Source organism: Myotis yumanensis, unplaced genomic scaffold (assembly GCF_028538775.1).
Source record: "Myotis yumanensis isolate MYYU_CA2020_CCGP unplaced genomic scaffold, mMyoYum1.0.hap1 SCAF_1, whole genome shotgun sequence".
NCBI classification, from domain to species: domain Eukaryota; kingdom Metazoa; phylum Chordata; class Mammalia; order Chiroptera; family Vespertilionidae; genus Myotis; species Myotis yumanensis.
Window position 1 is genome coordinate 100,768,296 of NW_027223752.1, and position 13,929 is coordinate 100,782,224.

Sequence of the window (13,929 nt, forward strand, 5' to 3'; positions counted from 1 at the left end):
TATATGTGTCATAGTTCATACTTTGAATGAGATAACATTTTTTAATTGTTTTCAACTTAAATAATATAAATTAAACCAAAGGGACATTATAAATATTGATGAAATACTATAAGAAATAAGGAATTTTACCAAAGATAAATTTACCTGATTTAAATTCTTTCTTACAATTTTCAATTCCATCTCTAGTGTTCTAAGAGTGGTTTCAAGTTGTTGGTTCACTTCAACTTCTTTAATATATTGCTCTTCTTTATTTCTTAACTGCTCCCTAATTTTGTCATATAACAAATCAGTATTTCTTCTCTTCTCTTTTTCTTCTTTTAAGGTAAATCTGCAGTTAAATACACTTATCTTAAAATTCATTTTATTAGAAAATAAAATGTCCATTTTAAATATTTTATTGATTTTTTACAGAGAGGAAGGGAGAGGGATAGAGAGTTAGAAACATCGATGAGAGAGAAACATTGAAAAATGTCGATTTTATAATATGGTTGTACATATGTTGGTTTATTATCCTAATTAAATTTCTATGTTCTTGCATTTTTTTCCTTGGTAGGTCTCATGTTTTTATTTCTCATTTAAATCTCTTCTAAAAGTTATATATACCTGAAAGGCAGCAATGAGGAAACATTCTTCTACTTAGTAAGCGTTAGTCAATAGTAACTCTGGTAAATAATATAGGAAAGAAAATCTGAAATTATTCAGTGAAGGTAAAGTTGAAATTAGCCTATTTCCGCAGTCATAATTACTCTTCCATTAGGAAAAATAACTTAGTTACTAATTAGAAGGAACAGTTGTTTACAAACAAGTTTATAAATTCACTAGAAATAAAATTTCAGCTTGACAAAATATATAGGTACCCCTAAAATGATTTACAGTGAAAGTCAGCATCTGCAGATGTCTTTTACAGAAGACATCCACTGACTACTGTACTCTAAGACTAGTCTAGGAGTCTATTATCTGTTATTCTATACTTTTTGTTTCTTTTTTTTTTTTTAGAAGACTTTCTTCTTTGCCAAGGATATGCTTACTGATTTGAAAGAGAGGGGAAGAGAGAGAGAGAGAGAGAGAGAGAGAGAGAGAGAGAGAGAAACATCATTGTGAGAAAGAACATTGATTGGTTGCCCTGACCAAGGCTTAAAACCCACAACCTAGGTATGTGCCTTGACCAGGAATTGAACCCACAACCTTTAGGTGTATGGGACGATACTCCAACCAACTGAGCCACACCTTCTCTTGTTGGTCATTATTTACTTTATAGTTCACTTTAAAATCCTTATTAGAACAAAATAGAATTCATATTAAGTCAACAATAAAGAGTAATACATGCTTTCAGTATGGCCCTTTTAATTAATTTTATCTATGTATAAGATGTTGAATAAACTAATCAGTCATCACTTTCTATTTTACTTTTCATTTCATGCATATATTACAACTAAAACTGCATTAGTTTTTTTTTAAATTTTCTGTCTTGATAAAAGTGATCATTTAATAACGCTTTTGGTGGGAATGTAAATTAGTACAAACTACCTTGATAACAATTTAGAAATATGAATAAAAATCCTTTTTAAAAGTTCTTACATGTAACCAAATAATAATACTCTATTAAATAATTTATTCAGAGTATATAATAAAAAATGTAGAAACAAACATATATGAGACATTCCTGGAAGCATTAATTATAATACACAATAATGAAAAACAACCAAAATTCAATTTATTAAAAAATAATGAGGTTTCCATTTGGTAAACTTTTATATGGTCATTCAAATGATATATAAAAATATACATTAACTTATTACTAGAAGTATGCACTATTAAAAATTGCTATATTATTTCCAAAAATGTCATACTCCATACCACTAAAGAAATGTTCTTCCCTATAAAATCTTAGAAGGTAAGAAGGCAGTTACAAAACTTTTCCTACATATATGTAGAATAAAAGTAAATATTCAAATATTTCTTTAAAACCAAATTATTCAATACCTCAAACTGCAGAGTTCTTGTTCCCATTCCACTTTTTGATGCTCTAATTGTGATTTCATTTCTTTTGTTTCTGATAGCTCCTTCTGCAGTCCACTAATCCTCTTTTCCATTTTTTTAATTTTTCCAGTAAGCATTTCACAGTGATTTTTTCTAAGTTCTATTAATCTTTCATATGAAAGAACTGCATCTTGGATTTTCAATAAGCTAATAGAATCTGCATAAGAAAGAAAACAAAATAGAAAAATATATGAATTATTTTTGTGTATAAAGAACTGTGCATAGTCACATTCATTCATACATTGAAGGGTACCTATCGTGTGGAAGACTAAGCTCTGCAAATAAAACAGACAAAATCCCTGGCTCTTATTTAGCTTAAAGTCTAGCAGCGGAGAAAGACAAATAAAATGATTATATAAATCAGAGATAGATACATAGAAAACAGAGTTCTATGGTCACATAACAGAACTTGATCTAGACTGGGCCCAGGGAAGATTTCCCCATGAGTGGATGGCTACATTGACAAAGGCAGGATGAGCAGGAAGCAGTCAGACAAAGGAGGAAGGAGAGCATTCTAGACACTCTGCAGCACATGCAAAAGTTCTATGCAATCTGTCTCTAGCAAGATGGAGTAACAGGTACTGATTTACCTTCCTACCTGAAACGAGCCAAAATGAAACAGACAAAACACATTAAAAACTCATTTGCAAGACAATGGACTTCAGGCAATGAAGGGCAATGATTCCTGAAACAAATGAAGTCAGCCTAAGGAATGTTCCAGCTCACTGCCTTGAGAGAATTTCCAGGCCACAACGCAGGGAGAAGGAACTGAGGTAGAGTCCACCAGACTCCTTGACTTAGGTGATGAAGCTGATGGTCTGGTAAAACAATGGCAGATAGAGATCACAGGTCTGGACTCTGGGGAAGGGAGCGGAACAGAAAAACCCTGGAGATCTGCTGAGGGTACTCAGCTGAGTAATGCATAATGCATACTTGTGAGGAAATCACTTGAGACCAGGGAAAACAAACATCCAAAAAGAGTAGAGGAAACAGTAACTGGTACTCACTCAGCACCAGGAATACTGTCTATTCCCATTAGCCAGGCTGAAAAGCTCATAACTCACAGGACAATGAATAGAGCAGGCAGAAAGGACTCTCCTTAGTAGTGGGGAATAATTAGTCCCTGGCCAAGCACTGCTCTGGATTCACCTAACAAATCATAAGAGTGAGACCAAAAAGAATCAAACTGTTTTTAAGTAACTCAACTATATACCAAAACAAGCTAAAAAAAATATAGGTAGAGGCATGAAACCTATGTTCTAAAACTCAAATAGCACTTATAGAAATGCAAATTATGTCTGATATGAAAAATACACTGGGTGGGAATAAATGCATATTAGAAATCACAAAATAAAAGATTAGTAACTTTCACATCAGTGAAATATGAGAAAACTTAAATGGCTAATGTAGCATAAAGAAGCAGGAGGAAGAGACAGAAAATATTTGAAGAAACAATGGCCAAAAACTTTCTAGACTTAATGAAAAATATAATCCCACAGATCCAGGACAGATCTGGGTTGCAGAGAAGAAATGAAAGTAAATTACTATAATTTTATTATATTACATATGATGTGCTATCATATTACTTGTAGAATATGATCACTTAAAATCATTTACCATAAACCAGTCCTAAACCTACCACTATAATAGCAACAGTTATCGCTAATAAGCCAAAAGAAATACTACTAAATTATAAAAATTACTTGATGAATATAAAAGACAGAAAAAGATGAAAACAGGAAAAAGAGATGTAACCAAAAAAAAAAAAAATCAAACACATGAATGACAAATTCAAATCTACTACTAGTATATTAACAACCACAGTAAATGAAAACTGTCTAAAAACCTCAATTAATAGACAGATTGTCCAACTGGATAAAAAACTAAGACCCAACTACATGCCACCTGTCAGAAATGCACTTTAAATATAAAGACACAATTTTTTTTAAAAGCATAGAAATAAGATAAATAACACTAACACCTAGTAAAAGAAGGCTGAGGTAAGTGACTATCTTAACATTAAAGGTCACTGCATAATGATAAATTAATAAGCAGCATAACAATCCTAAATGATCATGCACTTAATAACAGTTCCAAAATACATGAAGTACAAATGGATACAACTCAAAGAAAAATAGAAACTTCACAATTATAGTCTGAGTTTTAAAAAAAAATTTATTTATTGTTACAGTATTACAGATGATCCCAATTTTATCCCCCGTTACCGCCCTCCACCTAGCCCCCAAACCCCCTCCCTCTGGCCATCACCACTGTTTGTGTCCATGGGCTATGTATATATGATCTTTAGCTAATCTCTTCACCTCCTTTCATTCAGTCTCCCCCACCCCACCTCCCCTAACCAATGTCACTCTGTTCCATGTATCCATACTTCTGATTCTATTTTGTTCATTAGTTTATTTTGTTCATTAGGTTCCACATATAAAGGAGATCATATGATATCTGTCTTTTCTCTGTCTGGCTTATTGCATTTAGCACAGTAATAATCTCCAGGTCCATCCATAATGTCGCTAAAAGTAAGAGATCCTTCTTTTTTATAGCCATGTAGTATTCCATGGTATAAATGTACCACATCATTTTTATCCACTTATCCACTAATGGGCACTTGGGCTATTTCCATATCTTGGGTATTGTAAATACCACTGCTACAAACACAAGGGTGCATGTATTCTTTCTGATTGGTGTTTTGGCATCCTTAGAATATATTCCCAGAAGTGGGATCACTGAGTCAAATGGCAATTCCATACCTAATTTTTTGAGGAAACTACATACTGTTTTCCATAATGGCTGCACCAGTCTGCATTCCCACCAAAAATACACAAAGGTTTCTTTTTCTCTACATCCTTGCGCACACTGTTGTTGTTGATTTACTGATGGTAGCCATTCTGACAGGTGTGAGGTGATATTTCATTGTAGTTTTAATTTGCATTTCTCTGGTGATTAGTGACATTGAGCATTTTTTCATATGTCTATTGATCATCTGTATGTTTGAGATTTTAATACCACTCACTTTAAGTGACAGAACAAGTAGACAGAAAATCATCTCAAGTATTCATGGAATACTTAAAACAGACTATATTCTGGGTCACAAAATAAATCTTAATAAAAAGTCAGTCAAAAGGATTTGAGTCATACAATGTATGTACCCTGGCCACAAAGCAGTAGGATTGAAAATCTAAAACAAAAATAACTCTGGAAAATATTCAAATATTTGGAAACTATTTGAATAGTTTCCAAACTAAATAGCTGCTGGGTCAAAATAGTAATGAAGATTTTTTTTGAGGGGGAGGAGAAAATGGAGACCAAATAGGCAGACCTTTCAGGCACCTCATCCCAGGGCCAGGCTGTAAATACAACTAAATTGGAGAACATTCACCTGGAATTTCCAACTGTGGTCCAGCTGAGGGAGTGACTTATACCACGGCAGGACAGAAAATACCTGGAGAATGGTAGGAAGGGCGAGATCATGAGAGGTGGAGAGCCCAGAGAGGAGGGACCTGAGCTATGGGAGAACTGTTCTGGGACACAGGCAGGGCTCCACACACCCATCTGTGGTGAGCTTCCTGGCAGGTGGAGGCGGAGACCTGACACATGGTGCTCCCAAACAGCAGCATGACCTGCAGCACCTGTATCATCCAAGCAGCTGCAAAAGGTAGCAGGACTTCTGGTGGCAGTGGAGTCTAGACCTGGCAGACCAGAGCCAGTGGAGGAGATAGTCGCAGTTTCACCTGCCTTTTTAAATTATTATTATTATCTCTAAACCCAGAGCACGGGGTGGAGGGGTCGGGGTAAGCAGGGCAGGGAGACTTGGAAAAGCAGTAACTAAGAGTTCTGCATTGGGTCGTTCATATGCTTCCAAACCAAAACAGCCATTTTCCCTGGGAGGAGCTACCTCCTCCCAACAGCGAGAGGACAGGTAAAGGGGGAAAAAAAAGTCCTAGGTGATACAGCCTGCCACACCCTGCATTTTGAGCTTTACTGAGGAAACAAAGGCCGAGGCCAAGCTTATGGGTCTGAACAGTCTCAAGGAGCCCTCAGTGACCGGAGTGGAGGAGAGGCCATCAGCCCCACTATTCTAGGAACCAGACTGAAAAAAGTACAGGGTCCCAGCTGACCTCACTGGTTTCCATATAAGGATCTCTGTCCAGCCAAGGGCAGAGTAATATTTTGGGCCATTTGTGGAGGAGTAGCTCTGGGACAGAAAAAAACACCCCCATCATATTCCCTGAATGTGAAATAGCACCAATCCCACCTAAAGTCCTATCAGAAACAGACTCTTGAGTGATGAAGATTAACAGCTGGCAGATAGGCAAAGAGGGCAGATTGGCCCCTCCTGCTTGCAGCCAAGGCCTGTGGAGACAGACAGAAGCAATGGACCAGTGGAGCAGTTGGAGCTTCAAGCAGGGTGCTAAAGGCCAAAAGACAGTTCCTGACAGTGGTTAGCACCTAAGTACCTAAGAGAAAGCCCAGAATTGGCAGACAGAAGAATGGGGGACTAAGCTACCTCCCATGGGGCAGTGAAACTCAGCTGAAGCAAAGGAACTCAGTTCACTTCACTTTTTTTTTAATACCTTTTTCTTCCTCTTTTCTCTTTTTTCCTCCCATTTTTTATTTTCCCTTTTCTCTTCCTTTCTTCCTCCTTTTTTAAACTGATCTTATTTATCTATCTACTTTATTAATGTTATTATTCTAGTCTCTGTTTTGTTCACATATCTAATTTCCTCTTCCCTGTTCCTTTCCTCTTTCCCTTTCTCTTTCCTTTTTTACCCTCGCTACTCAATTTTTTTTATTTCTTTTTTCTCTCTTCTCTCTCTTTTCTTCTCCTAATTTCTTAACTTCACTTCCTAAATTTAGACCTATCTAGTTTCTCCTCTATACTCCTTTTCAAAATTTTTTTTCTTGTCTTCTCATTTCTTTTCTCCCTCTGTTATTCTAAACCATGGTCCTTCTCCTATTCCTCTAACTCCTTAACCTTATTTTCTTTATTTAAGTCCTGCATCTACAGATTCTGTGTACTTTGCCCGCTCCTTGCTGGGTGTGTTTTGTTCATGCTTTTTGGTTTGTCTGTTTTGTTGTGTTTCCTCCCCATATCTTTTCTTTCTTTTTTTCTATCATACTTACACTCTTTCCAAATTCTCTTTTCTCTGGTGGTCACTTTTGTTGGGGCCACAAGGGTCTTGTGTACAGTCTTGTTCTGTTTCTTCTGTGTCATGTCTTGTATTGTTGTATTTTGTGCTGTTCAGTCAGCACCTCCACAACAATGGCTGGCATGATGTAGTAGGGAGTGAACCACATAATCAGACACCCTGATTGGAGACTTCATCCACGAATGGGACAATAGCACATTCAAAACCCAACTACAACAGGAGAACCCAAATTCACAAGTACAGGGCCTCCCTAGAATACCCAGCTCAGGAGACCTGAGAGACTGCACCACTAGATCCCACAAAACATCTACTACATAAAATCAATTTGAGTGGAATAGTAATTTGATCTAATATATAGAAACAATTTGAGTAGCATAGCAATTTGATCTTATATAGAAACAAATACAAAGAAACAGCAAAAATGGGGAGACAAAGAACCCCCAAATGAAAGGAAAGGAGAAATCACTAGAAATGGAACTAAATGAAACAGAGGCAAGTAATTTGTCAGAGAAAGAATTCAGAGTAATGGTTATAAGGATGCTCAAATGTCTGGATGACAAATATACATAAACCAGTGAGAATTATAAGGAGCTGAATGAGAAATACACCACCATGAGTAAGAATCAAGAGGAAATGAAGAATGGCATAGCTGTAATAAAGGATACCATGAAAGGTTTCAACAGTAGATTAGAAGACTGAATCAGTGAGTTAGAAGACAAGGTAGAATAAAACAACACCCATTCAGAGCAACTGGAAAAAAAATTAAAAAGCAGGAAGAGAGTCTAAGAAAACTTTGAGACAACATGAAATGAAACAACATCTATATAATAGTGGTCCTAGAAGGAGAGGAACCTGAGCAAAGAATAGAAACTTGTTCGAAGAAATAATGACAGAAAACTTCCCTGACTTTGGGAAGAAACAAGTCACACAAGTCCAGGAAGCACAGAAAGTCCCAAACAAGATGAATGCAAAAAGACCTACACCAAGACACACGATAATTAAATTAGCAAATGTAAAAGACAAAGAAAGAATATTAAAGGCTGCCAGAGAGACAGAAAGTTATCTACAAGGGATCTTCCATTAGACTATCAGATAATTTTCCAACAGAAACACATCAGGCAAGAATAGAATGGCATGAAGTATACAAAGTGATGAAAAGCAAGGGACTGAATCCAAGAATACTCTATCCAGCAAGGCTATCATTCAAAATTGAAGGTGAAATTAGGAGCGATGCAGAGAAAAAAAAGCCAAGTTTATTACCACCAAACCAACAATGCATGAAATGCTAAAGGGACTGCTGTAAAAAGAAGAAATAGAAAGGGAGGAAGGAACACAGGCATAAAGAATAAAAATGGTAATAAGTATCTATCAATAATAACCTTAAATGTAAAGGAATTACATGCTCCAATCAAAGAACATAGGGTAGTAAATGGATAAGAAAACATGACCCATATATATATTGTCTACAAGAGACCAATCTCAGAACAAAGGACTCATACTGCCATTTGTGGCAACATAGATGGACCTTGAGAAGACTATGCTAAGCAAAGTAAGTCAGAAAAAGCTAAGAACCACATGATTTCACTCATATGGGTTATAAAACTGAAACTCATAGACACACACAACAGCATGGTAGTTACCAGAGGGAATGGGGTTGGGGTAGTAAAAGGTACTAATATATAAAACTAATATATAAAACATATATTAACCTAATATATGGTGATGGAAGACGATCTGACTTTGGATGGTGGGCACACACTGCAATATAGATTATGTATCATAGAAATGTACCCTTTAAACCTATATGATCTTATTAACCAATGTCACCCCAATAAAATTAATTTTAAAAGAAACAAAAAACAGTAATGAAAGTCCTGGCTGGGTAGATTAGTTTGTTTGAGTGTTGTCCTGATGCAATCCCCAGTCAGGGCACATAAAAGAATGAACCAATGAATGAATAATTGGAATAACAAATCGAAGTTTACTTTCTCTCCCTTCCACTCTCTCTAAAAACCAATTTTAAAAAAAAGGTAATGAAAGAGAAATTAGAAAAAATTTGAACTGAATTGCAATGAAAAACAAAACATTAGATTTTGTGGAAGGCTTCTACAATAATACTTATATAAAAATTTTAGCAATGAATTACAAATAAAGGAAGATCTCAAATCATGACCTTGGCTTACACCTTAAGAAACTAGAAACAGAAGAGTAAATTAAACTCAAAGCAAACAGAAGAAAGGAAATAATAAGCATCTATGGGGATCCCTGTTCGAGGCATCAGATATGGGTGGAATGGCGTTCTCTCTTCTTGCGACCAGCGTAGAAAGAGAGAACTCGGGGGTTGCTGAAATCTTGAACTAAACGCGACGAGGTTTTAAGGAAAATTGAATAAAACAAGACTGAGACAGAAATAGAGGCAGACTATCTTTCGAAATTGAAAAACTGATTTAAATTTCATGTGGAAATGCATCAAGAATCTAGAATAGCAAAATGACCATTAAAAATAACATATTATCTGATTTCAAGAATTTTTATAAACCTAAAGTAATTAAAATACATTGTTATTGGTATAAAGATGGTCAAATAGATCAATGGGACAGAACGGAGTCCAGAAATAAACCTACAAACATATGCTCAACTGATTTTGACAAAGGCACAGTAGCATGAAGTAAATAAAATATAACCTTTTTAACAAATGGTGCTGGAACAACTTGAATATCCATGCACAAAAAAAATTAATTTGGATCCATACTCTGCATCATATGTAAAAGAGAACAGAAAGTGAATCATAGGTCTAAACACAAAACCTAAAACTGTAAAACTTCTAAGGGAACTCTTTAAAGAAAATGTGACCTTGTGCTAGGCAAAGTATTCTTAGACATGAATAACAAAAGCAAAATCTATAAAATAACAAAGGATAAATTGAGTTTCATCAAAAAGAGAAACAGTTGCTCTTCAAAAGACACTGTGAAAATGACAAAAAGACAAGCCACAGATTGGGAGAAACCCTTACAAAAAATATAGTTGATTAAGGAATTGTATCTAGAATATATAAAGAATCCTCAAAATTCTACAAATAAGAAGACACCCTAATTTTCAAAATGGCAAAAGATCCAGATGGACAGTTCAGAGAAGATGTACAGATGGCAAATACACACATGAAAAGATGTTCAACATTATTGTTATTAGGGAAATGAATACTAAAACCATAATGATATATACACTACACACCCATCAGAATGGCTAAGGTTTTTAAAAACTGACAATACTAAATGTCTGTGAAGATATCATGCACTGCTGGTGGGAATGGAAAGTGGTATAACTACTTCAGAAAACAATTTGGGCCGAAACCGGTTTGGCTCGATGGATAGAGCGTCGGCCTGTGGACTGAAAGGTCCCAGGTTCGATTCCGGTCAAGGGCATGTACCTGGGTTGTGGGCACATCCCCAGTAGGAGATGTGCAGGAGGCAGCCGATCGATGTTTCTCTCTCATCGATGTTTCTAACTCTCTATCTCTCTCCCTTCCTCTCTGTAAAAAAATCAATAAAATATATTAAAAAAAAAAAAAAAGAAAAGAAAACAATTTGGCAGTCTCTTAATAAGAGATATAAAGGGTCATGAGGAGACTTTTACGGATGTTAACTACATGTTAACTATCTGGATTGTGCTGATGAATTCATATGTGTTCACATATATCAGAACTATAAAGTTATACACTTCATATATGTGTAGTTTACCTAACCAAGCTGTTGGAAAAAAAGCTCCACTACAGGAAAAAAACAAGTAAGACATTGGCTATAACATAGATCAGTGGTTCTCAACCTTCCTAATGCCACAACCCTTTAATACAGTTCCTCGTGTTGTGGTGACCCCCAATTTCATTGTTACAAATTGAACATAATTAAAGCATAGTGATTAATCACAAAAACAAGATGTAACTATATATGTGTTTTCCGATGGTCTTAGGTGACCCCTGTGAAAGGGTAGTTCAACCCCAAAAAGGGGTCTCGACCCACAGGTTGAGAACTGGTGACATAGATGGTACAAAATGAAGCTAGAGGATTATGGCCTTTACCTGAGAGCAATGAGAAGTAATAGCTTGGTCTTAAACATGATGAGATCTGAATGTTTAAGTGTATAATAATTATGGTGGCAATATAGACCAAGATTCCAGGAGGTGGGATGGCATACAATCACTCTCATTTTATCTATATACTAGAGGCCCGATGCACAAAATTCATGCAAAGTGCTTGGCCCTAGCAGCCCCAGCCAGCCCTCGGCCAGCCCTTGCAGCCCTGGCTTCGACCTGAAGGTCGTCGGGACAGTCATTCTGCTGTTTGGTTTAATTAGCATATTAGCTCTTTATTATCCTATCTAATAATAGAGAAACATGGTAATTAACCGTAACTTCGCTACCCTTCCCATTGGCTAATCAGCAGGATATACAAATTAACTGCCAACAAAGATGGTGGCTGGCAGCCACGCAGCTGAAGCGAGCAGGAGGCTTGCTTGCTACAGTGATGGAGGAAGCCAAGGTTCCCCGCCTGCCTCAGCCCAGCTCTGAGCTCCGGATGCAACAATGTTGCACTTATAGAAGCTAAACAAACTCCAGATACCTGCTTTCAGCCGACAGCGGGCTCAGAGCTTAGAGCGCCATTGATGGTAACAGAGTTTCAATTATAGAAGCTAAACAAACTCAGATACCTGCTTTCAGCCAGCCGAGGCCTCAGAGCTGGAGCCGGCTCTCAGCTCCAGTGACAGCTATAGAAGGTAAATAAATCCCAGAAAAAAAAAAAAGAAAAAAAAAAAGAGGCTGGGAGCTTCAGTCTCCCGCTAGCCTGAAAACGGCCCTCAGCCCCTCACCCAGACTGACCAGGCACCCCAGTGGGGACCCCCACCCTGAAGGGGGTGTGACCAGCTGCAAACAGCCATCAGCCCGTCATCCAGGCTGGCCAGGCACACCAGTGGGGACTGCCACCCTGAAGGGGGTGTGACCAGCTGCAAACAGCCATCATCCCCTCATCCAGGCTGGCCAGGCACCCAAGCGGGACCCCCACCCTGATCCGGGACACCCTTCAGGGCAAACCAGCCAGCCCCCACCCGTGCTCCAGGCCTCTATCCTATATAGTAAAAGGGTAATATGCAAACTGACCCTAACAGCAGAATGACTGGGAATGACTGGTCACTATGACACACACTGACCACCAGGGGGCAGACGCTCAATGCAGGAGCTGCCCTCTGGTGGTCAGGGTGCTCTCCCATGGGAGGAGCTCTGCTCAGCCACAAGCCAGGCTGATGGCTGCCAGTAGAGCGGTGGTGGTGGGAGCCTCTCCTGCCTCCTCAGCAGCGCTAAGGATGTCCGACTGTAGTTTAGGCCTGCTCCCCGCTGGCAAGTGGACATCCCTCGAGGGCTGCCGGGCTGCCAGAGGGATGTCTGATTGCCATCTTAGGCCCAATCCCCCGGGAAGTGGGCCTAAGCCAGCAGGTGGTCATCCCCTGAGGGGTCCCAGACTGCGAGAGGGCACAGGCCGGGCTGAGGGACCTCCCCTCCCCCCCAGTGCACAAATTTTTGTGCACCAGGCCTCTAGTATAGTATATATAAAAGCCTAAGCTACTGTTTGACAGTTTGACCATTCGACTGGTAGTTATGATGCGTACTGACCACCAGGGAGCAGATACTCAATGCACAGGCATGGAAACATGGAATAGACTGACGAATCTCAGAGGGAAGGTGGGGAGAGGAGAAGGCAGGAAGAGATTAACCAATGATCTTATATGCATAGTAGAGGCCCAGTGCACGAATCTGTGCACCGGGCCTCTAGTTTTAATATAAAACATATTTCCCAGATAAATACCTCAACAATATATCCTCTGTAGTGCAGACCTAGACAAGGTGTGCATATATTTCTACATTATAAAGAAAAAGGCTTTACATTTATACAATGGTGTTACCTTTACAATTCATGCCAAGTTGTTCAATTAGCAACATGGAATTCTTATAATTGGAGTAAGGCACCTCGCAATGTTCTGAAATTATTTCAGATGACTGAGTTAAGTCATCAAGGTCATCCACGGAACCAATTTTCTCTTTAACCTACAAATAAATAATACTGTTTTCAAAATGTTGATAAAATATACTAAGTGTATACTGTATGGATAAATATCCACCTTTTTATAAAAGCCAACACATAGGTATTCTTAAAAGAACTGATTGTTATCAAATAGGTACCTTTACCAATAACTAGTGTTTCTAAATTTTTAAAATAAATGTCTCTACAACAAAGATTTTCTATTTTTCATTATATTTTTATAATGTATTTTTACTACAGATAATAGTTTTGATAATTTAACTTTTAAAATACCTTGTTCTCTTCACTAGATGTTTTCTCTTCACTAGATGTTTGCTTTGCTGACCTAAAAAAAAAAAATAAACATTTCTTTTCAGGCAAATATTAAATACTTAAAATACAAAGAATAGTTAACCTATTATTTCTTATATAAAATCTCTGAATTTGTAATTAACTTTCTATAAGGGGGATTAAACAATAAATAAAAAGAATAACTAACATTAAGGGACAAAGTAGATAATATTAACACAACCTATTAAAATTAGATCAAGATGATAGTCAAAGCAAAAGGAAAATATAATGTTTAATATAATGTTTATTAATAATATACCATGGTTTTTATTGTCATGTTCAATAAAAACAAGTTTTTATTGGCC

General features: G+C 37.3%; 1 protein-coding gene across 5 annotated transcripts in view; it reads right to left on the minus strand.

The window, feature by feature from the left end:
• LOC139019533 (ankyrin repeat domain-containing protein 26-like) overlaps positions 1-13,929 on the minus strand; it is a 110,179-nt gene that overhangs the window by 33,395 nt on the left and 62,855 nt on the right. For all 5 annotated transcript variants that reach the window (XM_070428549.1, XM_070428555.1, XM_070428543.1 and 2 more), the window contains 4 exons: positions 13,568-13,619; positions 13,158-13,299; positions 1,984-2,197; positions 145-328 (listed from right to left, as the gene is read on the minus strand). In XM_070428549.1, the coding sequence (XP_070284650.1) occupies positions 145-328; positions 1,984-2,197; positions 13,158-13,299; positions 13,568-13,619 (592 nt within the window). The remainder of the gene's footprint in view (positions 1-144; positions 329-1,983; positions 2,198-13,157; positions 13,300-13,567; positions 13,620-13,929) is intronic.